A 23,065-nucleotide genomic window follows, 5' to 3' on the forward strand; every position below is an offset into this window, starting at 1 on the left:
CTATGTCAGTGTCATATTGTCTTAATTATTACGGCTTTTCACGTGTTTTAATATTTGGCAGGGCTAGTTTCATTTCTCTATCACTTCACCTCTCCCTAAATCCTATTTTGCTCTTCTTTTCAGAATTGTCTAAGATATTCATGGATTTGATTTCCATGTATGTTTTAGAATCACTTTGCCAAGTTCTCCCCAAATCTTGCTATGATTTGGTTAGGACAGCATTTAGGTTAGTGATATGGGAAGAAATTGACTTCCTTGTTATGTTAGGATGCCCCATCCATGAATATGTTTTCACTTTCTGAGGTGTTCATTTATGTACTTTAATAAAGTTTTCCCTTCTTTTTTTTTTTTTTAAAGATTTGTTTATTTATTTATTCATGATAGACACACACAGAGAGAGAGAGAGAGGCAGAGACACAGACAGAGGGAGAAACAGGCTCCATGCCAGGAGCCCAATGCGGGACTCGATCCCGGGACTCCAGGATCGCGCCCCGGGCCAAAGGCAGGCACCAAACCGCTGAGCCACCCAGGGATCCCCTAGTTTTCCCTTCTATTCATAAAGTTCTTATACTTTTTAATGTTAATTTCTAAACACATTATGGTTTTTGTTACTATTATAAATGGCTAGCAATGTTCAGTTGTTTTCTAACTGATTATTAGGAGTATAGATTTTAGAATCCTAAATCCTCAGTTCAAATCATGGTTCTATTCATGTCTGGATAAATCTGGATGGTTGCTGACCTCCCTCTGCCTCCATTTTATCATAGTTAAGATGGAGATAATGATATTATTCAAGAGTTGCGGTAGCAAAGGAGGTAGAATATTCCCTAGCCGTTCAAGTCATTCGGCTGCAGGAGGGAAGGATAATGGGCTAGTTAGAGCAACTGTAACCCCAAGGTCAGGGTCTGGAGCAGTGAATCCCATAGAGAAGAGAGAGTGGGAGGACAGAGGTGAGGTGGGGGTGGGTAGGGATGAGGTTGGACAGACTGGGAGATAATGAAATCCTGGCAGGGTGCAGGTCTTTGAGAAGACACTGTCTTCTTTGAGAAGACACTGAAGGAAGTCATAAATGTGGTCTCACACTACAGGTTGCAGATCACAAATGATTGATGAGTTGAACAATTTTTGAGTTTATGAAATTGAGGCTTGAGTTAAAACCATCTGTCCAGAAGAGGAACCTGAGAATTTACAGGGAGCAACATAAGGAAGTACCTAGAAGGGATTTATAATTAGGTCCATGCTCTCAGGAAGAGCATGAGACCACATTTGTGACTTCCTTCAGTGTGTGATGCCCATGATGTTATTGTAGTTCCTTTTTGTTTTAGTCAATCCAAGCTTCTGGTAGACCCCCAGCAGCACCTCATAACATTGCCAAGCTTGTGGAGTTATATGTCAGGACTGCGATGCCAACTGCCTTTCTCTTCTGGACGTGGCTTCAGCCCAGTATTTGGTTCTCACCTCCAGCACCCCTCAGTGGAGAGGACTTTCTGTCCACCATGCCCTCAATGGTTTCTCTTTTCTCTTTGAAGTACACTGGCCTTATTGCTTACTTGCTTTAACATCAACTCTTCTCTTTACAAATGTTTTTTCTTATTCACCAATTGACCTAAAAGCAAACGGCGTGGGGGCAGAGTCCATATCTCCTAGCTGGGTATTTCTTGTAATGCTCTGCACAGGAACACCATAGTTAGTCCACTTGTGGCACGTGGTGAACAGCCCAGGGGGAGAGGTGTGTGAAAGGAGAGGACTGGCTCTTGGAGCTTGGGTAGTGCCAGTAAAAGAGGGACAGCATGTGGGAACGCGGCTACAGCTCCCTCATTCCTATGGTCCTGGTGGTCCTGGCACTACAGAAATAGTTATTCAATCACAATGGACAGGGCACCTAAAATGTTCTTTTGGGTTGATGGGTTACCTATGTCCGTAAAATTAGGAGGAAGAGGAGAATGAAGAAATCACTGAGCACAGGTCTCTGGGTTTTCTGTCTTGCTTTATTCTAAAAAGTACTCTCAGTCTTCTTATTAATAGAGAAGTGAAATCTTCTGCATTTCCTGCTGCTGCCTCACAAATGGTTTCACATCTCCTTTGGCTGCCGGGGCAGACACTCAGACTCAAGAGGGAACTCTGCGTGGCCTCAGCTCCCTGGCAGGTGGCCAACCCTGTGCAGGCACGGGACCTCACCGCATGCATTCCTGTGCCAGTGCAATCTTTGTAGACATTGAAAAGGATCCCAAGCCCTGGTTCCTGCAAGGTTAGGCTCACCGCCTACCTAGGGGGAGGAGGAAGAATGTAAAGGGGAAGTGTGTGTATGCAGATGGTTGGGGGGAAGAGTTTGCACAGTTTTGAAACTGTTAAAAGAGAAAGCCAGGAGACACTTGTTCTAAGAACAGAAGGAATTCTGAGAACAGGGAAGCTAAGACTTGAACAGATCAAGTGGCTTTCCCTTTATCTTTCTCTCAGTGGAGGTCAGCGCTGGCCACCTTTACATGGGTCACCTCAGCCTCAAGATGTAGTGAGTGTGTGGGCATGCTTGCGTGTGTGCACCTGTGTGTGAATCTTTGGACCTGTTTTCAAAACTGTAAGAATGAAGACACTTAGGTCTTTTAAGATTATATGAGATGACATGGGAAGGGCCTACCTAGTATAGTATCAGTTCCAAAGTTGAAGCTCAACACATTTTGGACCCACCACCCAATTTTCTGCCCATTCTAGCTCACCTGATGGCTTATTGAGGAAGTAGAGTATAGAAACATCTTATAATGAAGGTAGGGTTGAGAGTGGGGGTGCTGGGAAACATGGACACGACTTCAGTTAATCTTGATTAGTTACACAAGTCTTTTGTTTCTTATTTTCATCTTTCTATTCATTTTTGGTACATGCTTCTTTTTCTTCATAAATATTGACTCTCTTGAGATTAGGGACTTTGGGGAGGAGAACAGGTAAGTGTGGTATCAAGGGTCTCCTAATCCTCTTTCATTTAGCTCACTACTAAATCAAATCCAAAAGCTTGCAGAAACTAAGGTGAGGAGACACAGCTCTGAAGCCACTGGGGAATAGAGAGAAGCCAATTTAGGGTTTTAAGTTTGTGATAGAAAAAGCCACCAGCTATATACTTCGCAGTGGAATAGGAGAATGAATTGCCAGTTAAAATCTGCCTTTCCAGGTCTTATTTTTCTAGTGGCTTCATATGCAGGGACCTGCTCTGGGACAGATAGGCTCAGTGGGAGAGACACACTGTTGAATGTTGAGTTTGGGGAGGCAGTTGAGCTTCGGGAACTGATCCATTACCAGCTATTTATCAAGGGTTTAAGTGGAGTTGTCCTGTGGTCTGCCCTAAGATAGCTCAGAGTGGTGGAGGATAGGATTTCCTGGCTCCAAAAAGCAGAAAGGATGAAACGAAGTTCTGCTGGCTAGAACAAAAAAAGCAATGGAATCCCAGGGAGGGATTTTCCAGTCTGTCTCCAACCTCTAAAGTGGAGCTGCTTCCCTTATTCTGCAGTTGTGTTTTGAGGCGAGATAACTCTGTACTCTCCTAATACCTCCTTCCATCTTAGTATTCCTGGCTCTGCCACAGCTCCGGAAGGGCCTTTCACCATCCCACCTCCATCTCCAGGTAACAAGACAGACCAAGGGTTGCTCAAAATCTGAGTACTCTAAGGGACAAGAGAAGTTATCTAGTCCCAGTCTTTTGGAAGGATATTGAAAGGAAACAGTTAAACCATTGGGCTGCCCAGGCTACAAATGTTCTGGGAATATTGGGATTATTCTTTTCACTGATTAAGGAAATCCACCTACAGACTGGTCTTTCTCACAGGGAAAGAGTTAAGAGAAGGATTTGTTTAAAGCCTAAGGCAGGATAAGATTTACCTGGTAACTGATGATGCTAGGCTAAAGCACTCAGCGATTTGTCTCTGTATTTGTCCTCGCCTCTCTAACCAATCTGACAACTCTTAGTTTGGGACTGACTTAGAAGAGGTGGTTGGAACGGGTTTAGTATCTAGGGGATGGGTGGCTCCAAATCATTCATTTAGTGGGGATCAAGGAGCCGGGGCAATACGGTATTCCACTCAGGGTCTGGAGAACATCTACCCAGGCTGGGCTACTGGAGCAGGCGAGGACCCAAAGACCCTGGAAGAACTGGTCCAGGGGACTGAATTCCTGGAGTGTTCCTAGAGCAAAGCATGACCACACTCCTACCATTGCTGCTGGGCCTCAGTCTGGGCTCTACCGGAGAAGGTAAGGGTTTCCTGCCTGGGACCTTCCCTTCCTCTGCTCCTTTGGGACAGGGGGGTCAGTTGGATTCAGACATCCCAGACTAGTTTGTCTCTCTAGTATGTACTCTGATAGCACTTTGTACCTTTCTATCTTTGTAGTGATCTTAATATAATTGAGCTTGTATAATTATTTGTGTAATACATATCATTTCCTGGAGTGGGGGCAAGGGCAATATCTGTCTTGTTTACTGATGCATCCTCAGCTCCTAGCACATAATATGTGTGTGTGCTTCATAAATATATATTGGAGTGAATATTTAATATATACAGCATACAACAAAGCTGACTCTTTCTCTTGACCCCTTTCTCATTCAATAATTTGCTCTACTGATGGCCTTGTCCTGGGTAAGCTGTGCTTGAACTAGCTAATAATTTTGGTCTATTCTTGTTCCCATACTTAGTCTCATAAAGAGGAAATAGCATCTGAAAACTTCTCTGCTACTACCACCTATTCCCTTAATTTGTGCTCTCAGAGACTCCAGTACATGAGTGTGGTCTCTAGATGCTACCTGAGGCAGGAAAACTACACCCCACTCATTAGGTGTAACTGAGGCTTGGGCTTCCTGCAGAGGTCTTTGAGCTGCCGTCCTTCTGTGGTTTCTGTAGGTGGCTTTATAGCTCACGTGGAAAGCTCCTGTCTGTTGGATGATGATGGGACTCCAAAGGATTTCACATATTGTGTCTCCTTCAATAAGGATTTGCTGACCTGCTGGGATCCAGATGAGGCCAAAATGGTCCCTTATGAATTTGGGACACTGAATGTCTTGGCCAATTACCTCTCAGATTACCTCAACCAACAGGAATACCTGCACCAGCGCTTGTCTAATGGGCTCCAGGACTGTGCCACACATACCCAGTCCTTCTGGGGATCACTGACCCACAGAACACGTAAGGAGAGAGGGGTGCAAAGGGGCTATTGGGAAGCACAGTTGGAAAGGGGAGGGAGGCCAGGGAGGATCGCTCCATCCCTCCATAAGTAAGAGATTTGAGATTTGGGGAGGAAACAAGCAGAAAATGTATGGACCTGGAATATAGAAAGAGTGAGTGTTGACCCTCAAAAGGTTGTTGATGGGGATGGGTGAATAAAGAGGCCACTAGGGAGCTATTGAGAGAGTAAGCATGCTTTCCTTCTATTCAGGGTATCTCAGGATGCAGAATTAAGTTCAACCAGGAATGTGTAAGAATAGCCAGGATGCCTTTTCTCCAAATGCTCATGCCTCTTTATCATAGGTTCTGATATTCTAGGTCTGGGATGGGCCCAGGCATAGGAATATTTAGAAAGCTTTCCAGGGGATTTCAACATGCTTTCTTGCCCCAAAGCCCTTCCACTGAGAATGACTTGAGATTGGTAAAAGAAAAATGAAGACCTCCACAAGACAGAGTAATGTGTCTTAAGGTGTGATTTCTGGGCCACTTTTCTCAGAATTGCCTAGGGAAGATGTTTGTTAAAAATACAAGACCTTGGGGTGCCTTGGTGGCCCAGTTGGTTAGTGTCTGCCTTAGGTCATGATACGGGTCCTGGGATCGAGCCCCATGTTGGGTTCCCTTCTCAGTGGGAAGCCTGCTTCTCCCTCTCCTCCCTGCTTGTGCTCTCTCTTGCTATTTCGGTCCCTCACTCTCAAATAAATAAATAAAATCTTCTAAAAATTTCATTCTTAAAAGAAAATAATGCAAGCCCTTGAATGTCACTACAGATCCACTTGGTGAAAATATTTTGGGAAGCAACCTAGGGAATCTGCATTTTAACACAATTTCTTGGATTTTTATATAAGATTCTGTTTTGAACAGCACCAAGATAGAGGCAAGCAAGAGGGTCATCTAGGCGAATAAAGTAGTAGAGAATGGCAATATTAACAATTCCATAAATTTGCATTACACAATTCCAAATTTAAGAGCATTAGATCTGAGTTAGGCTCGTTTCCTTAAACTATCTGAAGTAAAAAATGCTGCTTCATTTGAAGCCACTTAGTTTGTTAAATTAGATTTGAGAGCAGATGTCTTTCCCTACCTTTACAAACCTCAACCTACAACTCTTGACAACTGTTAGCTTATATACTTGAGATAAATACAGCGACTTCTGGAACAGCCTGCAATTCAGAACTGGCTTCTACTTAATGTGATCAACTGTAATTTTGGAGCAGGAAAGAAAGGAAAGGGCAGTGAAAGAATGGGAGGAAAGAAAGAGCAAAGCAGGAGTAAATCCTAACTCCTCTTTTCCAAAGGGATGTGGAGGCATGGAGTGGGGGTGGGGAGGGTAGGTTGGCAGAAGCCAGGAAAAATTGAAGTAGGAAAGAAACCAGGTTGGAGAAAAAGCCAGAATGTTGTCCTCTTTCCTGACTATGTTTTCCCCCTATGCAGGACCACCAACTGTACAAGTAGCCAAATCCACTCCTTTTAACACGAAGGAGAGTGTGATGCTGGCCTGCTACGTGTGGGGCTTCTATCCAGCTGATGTGACCATCTCATGGAGGAAGAATGGGCAGCCTGTCCCTTCTCACAGTAGTGCCCTTAATATGGCCCAGCCCAATGGAGACTGGACATATCAGACTGTCTCCCATCTAGCTACAACCCCTTCTTATGAGGATACCTACACCTGTGTTGTGGAGCACATCGGGGCCCCTGAGCCTGTTTGTGAGGACTGGAGTAAGTGTATGGTGGGTGGGAGGAATTAGGGTTGAAGCAGAGAGCTGCGAGACGGTGGCTAAAAAAGGAACACCAACATTTTGGCACAGGGAGTGACATGGACAGGTCCATGGTATATAGCAGGGAGGGAGAGGCTGAGAATGGGAAGCAAGTCTGGAGGAACTGGTAGAGGGTTGATAACCAGAAATGCAGCGATGGGATACAGGAATAGAAAGAGTTACTGTCATTGATGGCATAGTGGTGTGGTTGATGCTGTTTTATGTGTGCCCGAGGGTGGCAGGGAGCAGCATGGCTGTCCTGAAAAGGGGATATGATTTGGTGACCTTGTTTTCAAAACCAAAAATTGTGATACAACATTTTAGGATCCTCAGATTCCAACTATTGTATTGTCTGATCAGTAATGGGAATTGGCTACATCCCATTACTGGAATAAAAAAGGTTTCAGAAGAAACAGGACTTTCTCTTGGTGTGGGGGTGGTACTGAATTTGGGCTACTCTATTAGAGAAGTAAAAACCATGGCAGGCAAACACTTTGGTTTACATGCTTGGAGGCTAATGAACAAGGAATCAATGAGCACTGTTTGAACCCCAGGACTGGAAGTAATTAAACGTACCAAGAGATTTGGTACACGTATATGGGGAAAGAGAAGGGGAAGAAATGAAGAGGGATATCTATGGAGGGCTAGAGAACAGAATCCCAGCCTGGCTATTGAGACTGGGCTCCCCCTTTGGGGAGTGTTGTCTTGCTGGGCAGCTGAGAAGGGCATGAAGAGCAGAGAGAGGAACCTACAAGCACACCTGAACTCTCCTGGGAGTCTTCTCATCATGCACCAGAGTTTCCCTTGGTGATGGAATATTTATTTTAGCATGGGAAAGGAATCCAGGTGGGGTGGGATTCAGAATACAATGGGTTTCAGGAGGTGGGAGCTATGGAGTGGGATGGAGCCAGGTTCCGGAAATCTCGATGTGGACAGGAAAAGATTCATCAGTATTCAGGTAACTCATGAATGGGATCATTGAGAGTTAAGAAAGGTGGAAAGACATTTTAATAGACAAATACTCAGGTAGAGCACATAAGGGAGCAGAAATTGTCACTATGGGGTAAATAGAAAGGGGAATGAGGAGTCCTTTATTCTTTGGTGAGGGAACTTCAGGGTGAAGAAAGGAAAAAAGATGCCTTGAGAGGTCCCACTGTATTAGAGAGGACCTGGAAGGTAGGGTGCCAACTCTGGTGAGAGGGGTCCCCCAGTGCTACTCTAGGAGTAGAGAGCTACAGGATGGGGATGTTGAGGAAAGTCTGTTTCCTTGGGAGTAGGTTGGTGTGAGCTAGACCCTTGGTATTAGGCTAGAACACCTTTGCACCTACTAGGTGGAGGTTGTACTAAATTAAGTTTCTCTGGCAATGAGCAACAGATTGGTTATAGTAAGTTTCTATTTTTGCAGCACCTGGGCTGTCCCCAATGCAGATAGTGAAGGTTTCTGTGTCTGGAGTGACTCTGGGCCTGGGCTTCATCATCTTCTCTCTTGGTTTGCTCAGCTGGCGGAGAGCTGGCTCCTCTGGTGAGTGCCACCCCTAATCTCCTGTTGCCAATCTTGCTCCTAGTTTCTGCTCACTTTCTGTTGGTGAGTGGTTCTCCCATTGCTACCTCATTTGCTGTGAGTGATGCCAGGCACTTTTATCCACTGTCCTCTAATCAAACATTTTCTTCTCCTAGGCTATGTTTTTCTCCCTGGAACCAGTTATCCAGAAGGTAACATCTCTATTGGTCCATTTGCCTATAGGTCCTTTGGAGGAGTGAGAGATCTCAGGAGTCTGTGTTGGGCTCAGCTAATGGTGCTTATAGTAGGAGTGAGGTTCCACCAGGATGTAGCCAAGAGCATAATTTAAATTGCCATTGTTGGTATTAGGGGCAGGGAATAGTAGCACCTACACCCCTTTCTTCTATCTGATTGAGCATCTATGGGGAGACGATTGAAAGTGGCTCCTTGGTGATCTAGAATTTTTGATACCACTGTATGGCTTGCATGGATGGTTATAGAGACAGATGATGGGGTCAAGTTGGTTTGAAGCCTCATTATCTCCTTTCTATTTCTTTTGCAGGTCAACATGTCTCCTAGAGGCAGAATCCTACAACTTCTACCCCAGTGAGGAGATTCAAACTCTTAATGATGTTGCCATGTCCCCCCAACATCCTCAGACCCTACAAATTTTCTTGGATCCTATGGTTTCTCCATCCAGATCTTTGAACTTCCCAGCCCATCCCATGTAGACCTTAGCAAGTTGGGGGGAACTCACTGCTGGGAATATTCTGTAATCAAGTTATTGTCCAAGGCTGTATCTCTGGGTCAAATATCATCTGGGGAGGGAGGTTAAAGGCCCTTCCGGGGGCCACACTGTGCCACAGGAGCCAGTGAGTCACTGGTGATCATCTCTGAGGAATAAACTCCAGTGAAAATGTTGTTTTTCTATGCTTTTTCCTGAGGCCCTGGGGAAGGCCCATGAGCAGAGTTATGGGTTGGGGTTAATTCTCTCCTACTTGACTGGAGGAGTCAGTACCTCCTCCTAGTTATTCCCTCTAGACATGACAGAATTAGGGGTAGTCTTCTGATCTGTAACTCATAAGAAGAAATTAAATTTTTTTTTTTTTTTTTTTTTTTTTTTTTTTTTTATGATAGTCACACAGAGAGAGAGAGAGGCAGAGACATAGGCAGAGGGAGAAGCAGGCTCCATGCACCGGGAGCCCGACGTGGGATTCGATCCCGGGTCTCCAGGATCGCGCCCTGGGCCAAAGGCAGGCGCCAAACCGCTGCGCCACCCAGGGATCCCCATAAGAAGAAATTAAACTGTGGTTGGATGGAGTCACAGGATAAGGGAGAGGCAGGGAGCTAACAGTTTACTTGCCCCATAAGGGGTCTTAGGAGGATTGAATGTGTTCATACTCACAGATGGCTAAGAGTGTTGCTGGCACACACTGAGCCCACAGTAGTGATGGTAGTTATTACCTCTTACTCAACTTTCTGGGCCACGCATTGGACCAAGTGCCTTATGTGTATTATTTTGTTGATCCTCATCACAGCCTTGACACACATCCTCAGATAGGACTCAAAGGGCAGAGCTTAACTTGGGATGGGAGTTCTGGGCAGTTATTTCTTCCATACCCTAAATGGGGAAGAGCCCATAGCTCAAGTGCTTATCATGACCTAGGTGCTGGGCTAAGGCTTTGTATTTGTATCTCATTTACTTCTTCCAATAATGCCAAGAGGAAAAGATTGTCTCCTTCCATGTCACAGATGAAGAAAGCAAGGTTCAGAGGTAAATAACTTGTCCAAGATCAAAGAACAAATTCTCTATATAGGATGTTTGTCTACCTTAACTGGAAGTAAGTAGATGGCCTTATTCTAGTGAGCACGCCACTCTTCAGAGCCATGCTTTCATTCCCTTTTACCCCTAATCCAAGGGACATCCACTGTTGGGGTACAAATTTTGCACTGTAGAAGAGAGGTGCATTTTGTTTCTAGTGAGGGGCGACACCTGCTGGACACAGAAAGCTGGGGCGTGGCATTGTTTTTGGAATCCCAGTGGGACAGGAGACTTCAGGCAAGGAAGAGAAACCAGAAGTAAAGACAAGTACTGAAGCACCTTAGCCTAATGGAATATTGTGGAGGGAAAACGAGGGGTTATTGATGTACATTTGCATGTGGGTAGCTATGTAGGAATACTCAAAGTCAGACTCTGGTGAGCTGGGGGAAGAGACAGAAGACTGCAGAACCTTCTTATGTGCTGGTATCCATGAGTGTATGTGTGTGTGTGTGTGTGTGTGTGTGTGTGTGTGTGTGTGTGTGTGGAGTGGTCATGGGGGCTAGAAACTATTCATCCTTGGACTGTTTCTGTGCTGATGGGGGCCTACAGAAGAATGGGGGAAGCACTTACAGACTTATAGACTTACAGATAGGAAGTTCTTACAGACTTTAAGTCCAAAGTAGGTGCTCAGGGTTTGTACAACCAGTGAATTGATCTCCTTTACATCCATGGTCTCCCCCAGAAGGAACCTTGTGATCAGAGCATTTGTTCTGGAAAGAGTTTGCTGGAGAAATCAATGGGAGGGGACAGTCCTCATGAATTCAAAATGATTATTCTTGGGGATCCCTGGGTGGCGCAGCGGTTTGGCGCCTGCCTTTGGCCCAGGGTGTGATCCTGGAGACCCGGGATCGAGTCCCACGTTGGGCTCCCGGTGCATGGAGCCTGCTTCTCCCTCTGCCTGTGTCTCTGCCTCTCTCTCTCTCTCTCTGTGTGACTATCATAAATAAATAAAAATTAAAAAAATAATAATAAATAAAAATATAAAAAAAACAAAAAACCAAAATGATTATTCTCTGAGCAAGGCCATATAAGGTTGGAAGAGGGAAGTGCTGTGCACTGTGCTAATTGGCAAATGTAGGCTCAGAAATTAATCTCTAGGAATTTTATCAGATTTGTATTTCCCTTTTTTTGCATTTATATATAGCATGTAATGGATGAGCTTGTGTATCATGTAAATAATCTTCCATCTCTGCTTGACTTGATTTAAAAACTTGCTGTTTAAAGTTGTATGTGGTTTCATTTTCGTTTTTCCATTCATGGTTTTTGTTTTTGTTTGTTTGACAAAGCAAATTCCTTTTGAAATGCTAGTCTGGTCTGTGTAGGGCTTTGGGTGGTATCTATGCCTGGCTAATTTTGAAGAAGCTGCATATCCAAAGGGTCTGGGTCTGGTCACAGCAGTGGGAATCAAAGTGACAGGACCCCAGGGGAAGGAAAGAGAGAGTCAGCTAATTGGATAGCTTCCAGTCCTCCTCTGGAGGTTCCTGGCAGGCTTCCCTCTGCCCTAACTTGGTGTGTTTTTGTTTGGAAAGCTGTCCCCTTCCAGATAAGGAGTAGGAAAAAGTGCTGGGTAGATCTCCTGGGATCCAAGAAGCCAGATTAGGGAGAAAAGGGAGGAACTACATGTCCTTACATGGGAGAATGAGTGGTGCTTGGATAGAAAGTAGAAGTAGGGTAATGGTAGGCCAGCTCTGGGGCTGTGTGGGGAGAGTAGAATGTTAAACATAATCAAATACCAAAAAGAGGAGTGTGTATATGAGAGAGACAGAGACCGGGACAGAGGGAGAGAGGGGGGAGAGAGGTAGTTGGGCTATTGGGTTATATCTAATCCAGGTGGTATAATACATGGTTCTCTCAATGTCTAGCTCATTTTAAAAGCTGAACTTGGAGTTGGAATTGACTTTTAAGGTCATCTAGTCCCACTCTCCACCCAAAAAAGTGTTCATGAGGGCGTGCACAATGCAGGGAGTCCCTTCAACCCTTGGAGCAGATAGCAATACTTCAGAGAACTGTGTTGACCTCAAGCTTGAGGTTCTTCTTTTGATATCATTTCAATCATAGGTGGGATCTAAAAAAAAGCCTCAACGCATGAATAAAAAAAAAGCTGAATCAGACCTATGTATACAAGAGAACAGACTGATGGGTGCTAGAGGGGCGGGGCTGGGGGGCTGGGCAACATGGGTGAAAGGGAGTGGGAGATACAGGCTTCCAGTCATGGAGTGAATGAGTCATGAGAATCAAAGACACAGCATGAGGAATATAGTCAATGATATTGTAATAACGTTGTGTGGTGACAGATGGTAGCTACACTTGCGGTGAGCGCAGCATAACTTATAGAGGAGTTCAATCACTATGTTATACACCTGAAACAAATGCAACATTGTGAGTCAACTATACTCAAATTAAAAAAAAAAAAAATAAAGGCAATGGAATAAAGCTCAAGTACACCATGGGAGGGTGTATCCTCAGTGCTTTTTTCCTGAGTGACAGCATGCACTTGCATTCCAGATTCTCTTTGTCTCCTTATTCATGTACATAGTCATGTGAAAAGGCCAGAAAAAGATTGGTATCTGATCTCAATGTTTATTTAGGAAAATTACTTTTGCCACACCAATCCCCAAGGGCTACAGAAAGCAGAAAGGCCCCAAACCGAAAAGGATTGCTCCCCAGTGGGAGACTAGACCTGCTCTCCAGAACCTTTCTCTTGCACTTTTCCATTGCAAATGAGCCCTTGGCCAGGCTGGTCAGAGGCAGGGAATGAAGAAAGAAATGACTTTCATTATCCCAGAGCTTCAACAGAAAACAAATGGCACACTCAGAATAAGATAGTTCAAGGAGAGTCTACTTACAAAGAAGTATTTACAAAGAAGTAGGTAGAGGGTAGTGCAGTATAAACTGGAGGTAGCAGCTGACCTGTCACTACCCCAAAGTCCAAAAAGGCAAGAGATTAGAGGGGTTATCAGGATTCAGTGTCACTACCTTGCTGGCAACAGTGCCCTTCAGTCAAGGAACACAGCCAGTCTAAGGTGACCTTGAGAGGGCTAAAGGAGTTAAAACCTGGCCTCGCTCTCTGCCTCCCTCTGCTCTCAGAGCGAGGCTGAAAGCAAAGGGAAGCCACAGAGCTCTGGAAACTGTGATGTCCTACATGCCAGCGCTTGGGACAGACCTTGGCTTGGAGAAATGTGGATCTTAAGAAGGACAGGTGTAGGACAATTGGCACATTGACTTGACTTGAAGGAAAGAAACCAAAGTTGTGGCATTGGGTGGTGGTAGGGGTAGAAAGATGCAAAACCTGGGCTTCGGCCTCAGGCCTCATGCAGGGACAAGACCTCAGTAATAACAGAAGACTAATATTACTGCTCGGGGACCTGAGAAAATACTCATTTCTAGTCTCCCCTGCCCTAAGCCAAGGTTTATGTAACTGTGGATCTTTATTTTTTCTGATATATCTTACTGTAAGGTTTTCAAGTTCCTCAAAATTAAACTAGAACTGTGATTGAGGTTATCCTGAATTTATTCAGCAATTTGGGGATAATTGGCTTTTTAAAAATATAAGTCATCCAATGCAAAAACAGAGGGTATCTCCCCATGTATTCAGATCAACTTGTTTGCTCTTTATTATGCTTTTTGAAATTTACTTTTTCATATCGTGTCCTTGTATGCTCAGTTACTTCTTCGAAATTTTATGGACTTTGCTGTCATTGTGATTGGTTATATTTTGTAATTTTATTTTCAAAGCAGCTATTTCTGGTGTAGGGAAGTGTAACCAACATTTGCAAAGTTGTATTAAAAACATAACAAAATTTACCATCTTAACCATTTTCAAGTGTACCTTTCAGTAGTGTTAAGTACATTCACATTGTTGTGCACCAAATCTCCAAAACTTTCTCATTATGCAAAGCTGAACTTCAGTACCCATTAAACAACAACTCCCCATTTCCCTCTTTCCTCAGCCCTGGTAATCACCACACTTTCTGTTTGTATGAATTTAACTATGTTAGATACTTCATATAAGTGCAATCATACCGTATTTGTCTTTTTGTGACTGGCTTATTTCATTTAGCATAGTGTCCTTAAAGTTCATCCATGTTGTAGCATGGGACAGGATTTTCTTTCCTTCTTAAGGCCAAATACTATTCCATTGTATATATATTGCACATTTTGTTTATGTATTCACCTGTCGATGGACATTTGGGTTGCTTCCACCTCTTGGTCATTGTGAATAATGCTGCTATGAACATGGGTATGCAAATATCTGTTCAAGTGCCCGCTTTTTTTTTTTTTTTTTTTGATAGTAGCCATTCTAATGGTGTGAAGTGGTATTTCATTGTGGGTTTGATTTGCATCTCTCTAACGATTAGTGATGTTGAACATCTTTTTATATATACTTGTCAGCCGTTTGCATATCATCTTTAGAGAAATACCTATTCATGTCATTTGTCCACTTTTAAATTGTTTTTCCATGTGGTTTTATTTGTTGCTTCTGTTGAGTTACAGAGGTTCTTTATTTATTCTGGATATTAATGCCTTATCATATGTAGAATTTGCAAACATTAGAAGTTAACCAATTTTTGTGGGTTGGTCATACATGAGACAATCTTGCTGGATTCTCTTGCTGGTTTCAGTGGTTTGTTTGCTGTTGATATTCTCCCTCTCTCTCCAGATAGGTAATAGCATCATCAGCAAACTCTGAGAGTATCCCTTCAAATCCTTAAAACTCTTAATTAGTTTTCTTTTTCATAGCATTGACCAGGAACTCTAAGGCTATGCCAGATAGAAGCAGTGACAATGAGCATTATTGTGTTGTTGTTTTTTTTAAGATTTTATTTCTTTATTCACGATAGACAGAGAGAGAGAGAGAGAGAGGCAGAGACACAGGCAGAGGGAGAAGCAGGCTCCACGCAGGGAGCCCGATATGGGACTCGATCCCCGGACTTGGGATCACACCCTGAGTCAAAGGCAGAAGCTCAACTGCTGAGCTACCCAGGCATCCCAATCAGCATTATTGTTAAAGGAAATGCAACTAAATGTTCTTCATTAATTACAATGTTTGCTGTAGGCTTGTTAAAAGATTAAACTTATTGGGATGCCTGGGTGGCTCAGTGGCCGAGTGTCTGCCTTCGGGTCAGCTCCTGATCCCCGGGTTCTGGGATTGAGTCCTACAATCGGGCTCCCTGCAGGGAGCCTGCTTCTCCCTCTGTCTGTGTCTCTGCCTCTCTCTGTGTGTCTCTCATGAATAAATGAATACAATCTTTAAAAAAAGAAAACTAAACTTGTTATTTGAGATAACTATAGATTCACACACAGTTGTAAAAAAAAAAAAGTACAAACAGATCCCATGTATCTTTTACCCAGTTTCCTCTGATGATGACATCTTGTAAAGCATTGGTACAATATAGCAATCGGGATACACCGATACAGTTAAAATACAGAACATTTCTATCATCACAAGGATCCCTCATATTGCTCTTTTAGAGCCACACCCACTTCCCTATTGCCCCACATCCTCCTTAACCTCTGGCAGTTGCTAATCTGTTCTCTATTTCCGTATTTTGTCATTTTAAAAATGTTTTATAAATGAAAACATACAGTATATAACATTTTGGGATTGGTTTTTTTTCTCTCAACATATTTCTCTACAGATTATACAAGGTTGTTGCAAATATACAGTTTCTTATTTCTGAGTTGTATTCCAGGGTATGGATATAACACAGTTGGTTGAAGGATATTTGGATTGTTTCCAGTATTTAGATAATATGAATAAATCTGCTCTAAACATTTATGTACAGGTTTTCGTGTAGACATAAGTCTTCATTCCTCTAAGATAAATGCCCAGTGGTGTAATTGCTGAATCATTCAGGAGTTGAATGTTTAAAGAAACTACGAAAGTGTTTTCCCAAGTGGCTGTACCAGCAATGTATGAGCAATCCAGTTTTTCCACATCCTTGCCAGCATTTCGTATTGCCACTGTTTTTTTATTTTAGCCATTTTAACAGGTGTGTGGTGATATCTCATTCTAATTTGCATTTCCTTAATGGCTATTGTTGAACATTGTTTCATGTGCTTACTTGCCATGTGTGTATCCTACTCTGTGAAATGTCTCTTCATTTCTTCCTATTTTCTAATTAGAGTGTTTGCTTTTTCCTGTTGAATTTTCAGTTTGTTGTATATTCTAGATACTGATTCTGTTTTGGACACATGGTTTGCAAATATTTCCTTCCATCATGTAGCTTGTCTTTTCATCCTCTTTATAGGTTTTTCACAGAGCAAATGTTTCTAATTTTGATGAGGTGCAGTTTATTAATATTTCCATTTATGAATCATGCTTTTGTTGTCAACTCTAAGAATTTTTTGCCTAGCTCTACATCCTGAAGATTTCCCCTATTTAAAAAAAATTATTGTTTACATTTAAGTCCATAATCCATCTTAGGTTGAGCTGCTGCCGCTTCTGTTCTCCTTCTCCAATGTGATTACATTTTTCTTTTCTTGCATTATTTACTGGCTAGAACTTCTAACACCATCTTAAATAAGAGTGGTGAGAGTGGATATCTTGCCTTGTCCCTGTCTGACAGGAAAAACATTCAGTATTTTGCTATTAAGTATAATGTTAGCTGTAGGCCTTTTTCATTTTTTTTTCTCTTTTTTGAAAAAACACTTTGAGAATGTTAGCTTTATTCCCATTCTTTTCCTGGGTTTTTGTTATGAATGGGCATTAAATTTAATCAAATGCTTTTCCTGCATTGATTGATATAATTATGTTGATTTGATAATTTTTCTTCTTTAGCCTGATAATATGATAGAATACATTGATTGATTTTTGAATATTTTGAACCAGCTTCACATCCTTGGAAAAACCTCAATAATTGTAGTGTTTACTGTTTTTTTATACATATTCCTGAATCATATTTACTGATAATTTGTTAAGGATTTTGTGGTTATATTGATGCAGGATATAGGTATGCAGTTTTCTTTTCCATTTGGTTTTGATATTAGGGTAATAGTTTCATAACACAAATTGGAAAGTGTTTCCTCCTCTTCTGTAAGAGACTGTATAGAATTTCTGTCAATTCTTCTTTAGATGTTTGGTAGAATTCTCCAGATGAAACCATCTGGGCCCAGAGTTTCCCTTTTCGGGAATTTAAATTTCAAATTCCAAACTCAATATATAGGGCTATTCAAATGACCTGTTTCCTATTGGGTAAGTTGTAATAGTTTGTCTTTTTTGAGAGACTGATCCATTTTGTTTAAATTCTCAAATTTATATTTATAGAGTTGTTTGTAGTATTCCCTTATTATCTTTTTGGTATCTGCAGAGTCTGTATTGACATCCCCTGTTTCATTACTGTTATCAGTGATTTCTATCTTCTCTTTCCTTGTTGGTCTTGCCAGAATTTCAATTAGTTGATCTCTTCAAAGAATCTGTTGTTTCATTGAATTTCATTATTGTTTTTCTGTTTTCAATTTCATTTTTTAAAAAAGATTTTATGTATTTAGTTGAGATAGATACAGTGAGAGAGAGAGCATGAGCAAGGGTGCAGGAGCAGAGGGAGAAACAGACCCCTGCTGGGCAGGGAGTCCAACTTGGGGCTCTATCCCAGGACCTGAGATCATGACCTGAGCCAAAGGCAAATGAGCCACCCAGGTGCCCCCTGTTTTCAATTTCATTGAATTGTGCTTTCATCTTTATTATTTCCTTTCTTCTGCTTGCTTTGGCTTTGATCTTTTTCTAGATTCTTGAGGTATGAGCTTTAGATTATTGATTGGAGGCTTTTTCTTTTAAAAAATATATGCTTTTCATGCTATAACTTCTCTTCAACACTGCTTTACCTATGTTTCATAGGCTTTGATTTATTTTATTTTATTACTACTTTTTTGTTGTTAAAGATTTTATTCACTTATTTGAAAGAGAGACAGACAAAGAGAGAGAGAGCACTAGTGGGGAGAGGTGCTGAAGGGCAGAGAGAAGCAGACTTCTTGCTGAGCAGGGAGCCCAATGCGAGGCTCAATTCCAGGACCCTGAGATCATGACCTGAGCTGAAATCAGAGTCAGTGGCGTAACTGACTGAGCCACTCAGATGTCCCTATAACTGTGGATTTTATGTTTTTGCTTCACATATTTTACAGCTTGCACAGTTTTTTACGTGTAAGCATTTAGGATTATTTTGTCTTCTTGGTAGGTTGACCCTTTTATCATAAAATGTCCCAAACGGTCTTGGTTAATTTTCTTTCATCTAGAGTTTATTTTATCTGGAAGTAGTATGCTCACTTGTTTCCCTTTGATTAATGATTGAATAATATATTTTTTCTATCCTTTTACTTTTAACTTGCATATATTTGAATTGAACTGAGTTGGGTTTTTTGTTGTTGTTTTTTAGATATTTTATCTTTGGCTCACTTTTTAAAAATCCACTCTACCAATTTTTGCCTTTAATTGACAATTTTACACCATTTGCATTTAATATAATTGTTGATATGTATATTCATTTACTTGGGCTGCCATAACAAAATACTCTAGACTCGGTGGCTTAAACAAAAGAAATTTATTTTCTTATATTTCTGGAGTCTGGAAGTCTGAGATTAGAGTGCTAGCATGATTGGTAAGCGTTCTCTCTTCCTGGCTTGCATATGGCTGCCTTCTGGTTTTATTTCATATGCAAGAGGGAGAGTGGGAGAGAGAACAAGAATAAGCTGCCTGATATTTCTTCTTATAAGGGCACTAATCTTATGAGATCAGGGCTCTACTCTACAAACTCATTTGCCCTAATTATTTCCACAAAGGCCCTATCTCCAAATACATTGGGGGTTAGGGCTTCGGTGTATGACTTTAGGGACATAATTCAATTCATAGCAATATGCTAGGGCTTAATTCTGCCACTTAATTTTTTGTTTTCTACTTATTCTCTCTGTGTCATTTCTGTTTATTTTTTTCTGCTTTTCTGTGGCTTATTTGAACACTTTATAATTCCATTTTTATTTATCTACAGTGTTTTTTTAAAATAAATTTTTAAAGATTTATTTATTCATGAGAGACACACAGAGAGAGGCAGAGACACAGGCAGAGGGAGAAGCAGACTCCACGCAGGGGCTCCACATGGGGCTCAATCCCGGGTCTCCAGGATCAGGCCCTGGGCTGAAGGTGGTGCTAAACCACTGAGCCACCAGGCTGCCCCTCTACAGTCATTTTGAGCGTATCTCTTTGTATAACATTTTTTAGTGGCTGCTCTAGGTATTACATTATGCATACATTAGCTGTTGTCTACTCGTGTCATCATTTACCAGTTTGAGTGGAGTGTAGAAGCCTTACCTCTCTCCTCCCTCATATGTAGTATAATTGTCTTAAATATTTCCTGTACACACATTTAGAACCATATCAGACTGTTATAATTTTTGCTTCATCTAATGTAACTTAGAAAACTCAAGAGGAGAAGATTTATTGTATTTACCCATATATTTTGCTTATCTTGTTCTTGTTTCTCAATGTTTCAAGATTCCTCTTTTATAATTTTCATTGTGTTTGGAGAACTTTGGCCATTCTCATCATTGTTGGACAGGGGTAAGAGTTCTCCTCCTACAGTCCATTCCTCTAACGTATTGGGGAGAGTCCCTCATTACTGGTCTGAAGAAATGAATTCTTGGTGTCCAACTGATTTTTTTGGATACTACTGCAGGGTGATGTTTGGTGCCCTGTTATAGTCTTAGAAGGGTGGAAGCCTAGGTATCCCATTCTGCCTTTCTGGTGTGAATAGGAATGGGGCCATAGTTATTTCTACGGTGTTTGCCTGGAACAGAGCAGTTTATTTTGTAAAAGTTTCTGGTCTTGATAGGTTGCCTCTGTCCTGGTCTTTGGCTAGTGATATCAGATGTTTGACTAGTGATAATTAGACTGTTGGCTAGTGATATCAGCCTTTGGGCTAGTCATATCAGGCTTTTGGGACTTTTTGTTTCTTTGTTTTATGCCAGTTGGCCTTTCCAAGTTGTTAGTTTCTTCAGCTCCAAGTTTGGGATGTATCAGGAAAAAGAAAGCCCAAATTGCTCACCATTGTGTCGTTCCTCCAGGTCCTGTGTCCCATATGGTCTGCCTTCTTATCTCTACCTTTCAGAGTCTTCTTATGTTTGTGTTATATATAATGTCCAGGGTTTTTAGTTGTACTTAGTGAGAGGAATAGGGAGAAATAGGTCTACTCCATCTTCCCAGAAATCCTCACTGTAGGTTTTTATGTACAACCTTTACTAAATTAAGTTAAATAATTTTTTTTATTCCTAGTTGTCTAAGAGTTTATTTTATAAAAAAATCATAAGTAGATTATGAAATTTAAAAAATCATTTTTCATCATTGATTTGTTACATTATACATACATTTCTCTCTTAATATCCTAATATGGGGATTACACTGAGAGAGATTTTTTTTTATGTGAAACTTATCTTTGCATTCCTATAATAAACCCTATTTGATTATCCTATAGTTATGTATTTACTGTTGGTTTTGTTTAGTTAATATCTTACTTAGGGTGTTGTGTTTACTTTTATAAAAGCATGGACATTTTCTTGTATTTCCTTATTTATTCTTGTAATAAAAATTCCTTTATACAGTAGTTGGGCAGCTTTTGTTTTTCATTCTCTTTTCCAGAACAACATATATATATACACACACATACAACATATATATATATATGTATATATAAAGATATATGTATCTTTTCATATGTGTATATATATATATATATATATATATATTTTCAAAGGCAAGCTTCTGTTTCCATTAATTGCCTTTAGCTCTCAATTTTGTTATCTCTATTCTTAACGTTATTATTTCCTTCCTCCTTTCTTTGGGTTTGTTCTATTCCTCTTTACCTAAATTTTGAATTGAATGCTTAGGTAATTTTATTACGTAGGTTTTTTTGTTTGTTTGTTTCCTGAAAAGTATATTTAAAGGTAAAAAGTTTTCCTTTAAGTTCTGCCTTAATTGTATCTAACAAATTTTGATAGCTAGTGTTTTAATTTCTGGTCAGTTCTAATTATTATGTTCTTTATAGTTTTGGTTTTAATTCAAACGCTGTTTATGAAAATTTAAAACTTTTAATTTTGCAGTGATTTCAAATTTACGAAAAATTATAAGAATAGTACAAAAAAATTCCTATGACACTTTGTCTAGATTCAGTAATTTTTAATATTTTTCTATGTTTGCTGTCTTTTTTTCTGTTTCTGTTTCTCTAATGTTTTGTTCTAATTATTTCAGAGTAGCAGACATCAAACCCCTCTCCTGTTAAGTATTTCAGTGTGTTTCTTGCTCTTAGCAAGGACATTCTTTTGTATAAATAGAGGAGAATGGTAACACCCTGGAAATTAAACTTTGATATAATACGATTCTCAGCCACAATACATATTCAAATTTCAGTAACTTTCTCAGTAAAGATCCTCATAGTCTCCCTGCTCCCTTTGCTTCCTGCCCTGCAATCCAGAATCATTCCAGCCACTTGTTTTGTTACTTTAGTCATTTGTAATCTGGAAGAATTCATTTTCTTATTTGTTAAGGCTTGATTAATAACTGAGCTTAAATACTTGTATTGTTCTGGTCTTTAAGATATTTGCTTATTTTTCTATATATCCGTTTTTGACATGGGTTTGTTAAAATTACCACTGCAATTAAAAAAATCAATTCTGCTTGTAGTTCTTTCAGTTATTGCTATATAAATTGGAGGCTGTATTTTTTATTTTATATACATTTATGATTACTGTTCCTTGTTTCTTTTTAATTATATAAGAATCTTTTTTTGGTCCTTTATCAAAGCACTTTTTTAAAACCTTGAAATGTATTTTGTTGTGTATTGAGATTGTTGCCCAACTTTTTTGAGGTCATATTTGCCACCTGGTAAATCTTTTCCTCCTGTTAATTTCAACCTTTACATATCTTCCCACTTTAAGTGCATTTATTTAAATGACTCGTAGTTTGTTCTTTTTTTTAAATATATATATAGTTTATTCTTCTTATAACTGCTGATATATTGAGACTTATTTTTATAACTCATTTCAGAGTTTGTATTTAATGTATATTGTTTCCTTCTTTTTCTCACTTTCCATTTGATAGACTGATTTTTTTCCTGCTAGATTGGAAGTTACATTTACTGATTCAGTTCTTATGATGGTTGGCTTTAATTTAAGACATATATTCATGTTTACTTGCCTTTATAAATTTCTTAAATATCTTAATATTTATGTATTGACCCCAAATTCTTTTTTTTTAAAGATTTTATTTATTTATTTATGAGAGACAGAGAGAGAGAGAGAGAGAGGCAGAGACACAGGCAGAGGGAGAAGCAGGCTCCAAGCAGGGAGCCCCATGTGGGACTCAATCCTGGGACTCTAGTATCAGGCCCTGGGCTGAAAGTGGCACTAAACCACTTAGCCATCAGGGCTGCCCCGACTCCAGATTCTTTAGCATACTCTATGTCCTTCTGATTTTCTCTTTTAATGCATTTATTTTTAAAATTTTCTTCCAGCTTTATGGAGATATGATTGACAAATAAAGATCACATATATTTAAGCTGCACAGTGTAATATTTTTAAAAAGACTTTATTTATTTATTTTATAGAGAGCATTTGAGTGAATGAGCAAGGGAGAGGGGCAGAGGGAAAGGGAGAGGAACAGAGAGAATCTCAGGTAGACTCCACTTTCTGCATGGAGCTGGATGTCAGGCTTGATCTCATGACCCTGAGGTCATGACCTGAGCCTAAGAGTCAGATGTTCAATAGACTGAGCCACCCAGATGCCCCTTACAGTGTGTAACTTTAAAAA

At 40.6% G+C, this 23,065-nt stretch overlaps 1 protein-coding gene across 1 annotated transcript; it reads left to right on the plus strand.

Moving 5' to 3' along the window:
• Positions 1-3,740: 3,740 nt before the first annotated feature.
• Positions 3,741-9,374, plus strand: LOC144317712 (HLA class II histocompatibility antigen, DM beta chain). Its single transcript, XM_077904517.1, has 6 exons — positions 3,741-4,233; positions 4,878-5,159; positions 6,630-6,914; positions 8,358-8,474; positions 8,630-8,665; positions 9,016-9,374. The coding sequence occupies exons 1-6, from the start codon at positions 4,179-4,181 to the stop codon at positions 9,030-9,032; spliced, it is 792 nt and encodes a 263-aa protein (XP_077760643.1). The 5' UTR covers positions 3,741-4,178; the 3' UTR covers positions 9,033-9,374.
• Positions 9,375-23,065: the final 13,691 nt, after the last annotated feature.

The sequence above is a fragment of the Canis aureus genome, chromosome 7 (assembly GCF_053574225.1).
Source record: "Canis aureus isolate CA01 chromosome 7, VMU_Caureus_v.1.0, whole genome shotgun sequence".
NCBI classification, from domain to species: domain Eukaryota; kingdom Metazoa; phylum Chordata; class Mammalia; order Carnivora; family Canidae; genus Canis; species Canis aureus.

Coding starts and splice junctions, on each gene's coding strand:
- LOC144317712 (XM_077904517.1), top strand. CDS start 4,179: ATGACCACACTCCTACCATTGCTGCTGGGCCTCAGTCTGGGCTCTACC. Junction 4,234..4,877: donor TCTGGGCTCTACCGGAGAAG/GTAAGGGTTTCC, acceptor TGGTTTCTGTAG/GTGGCTTTATAGCTCACGTG. Junction 5,160..6,629: donor ATCACTGACCCACAGAACAC/GTAAGGAGAGAG, acceptor CCCCCTATGCAG/GACCACCAACTGTACAAGTA.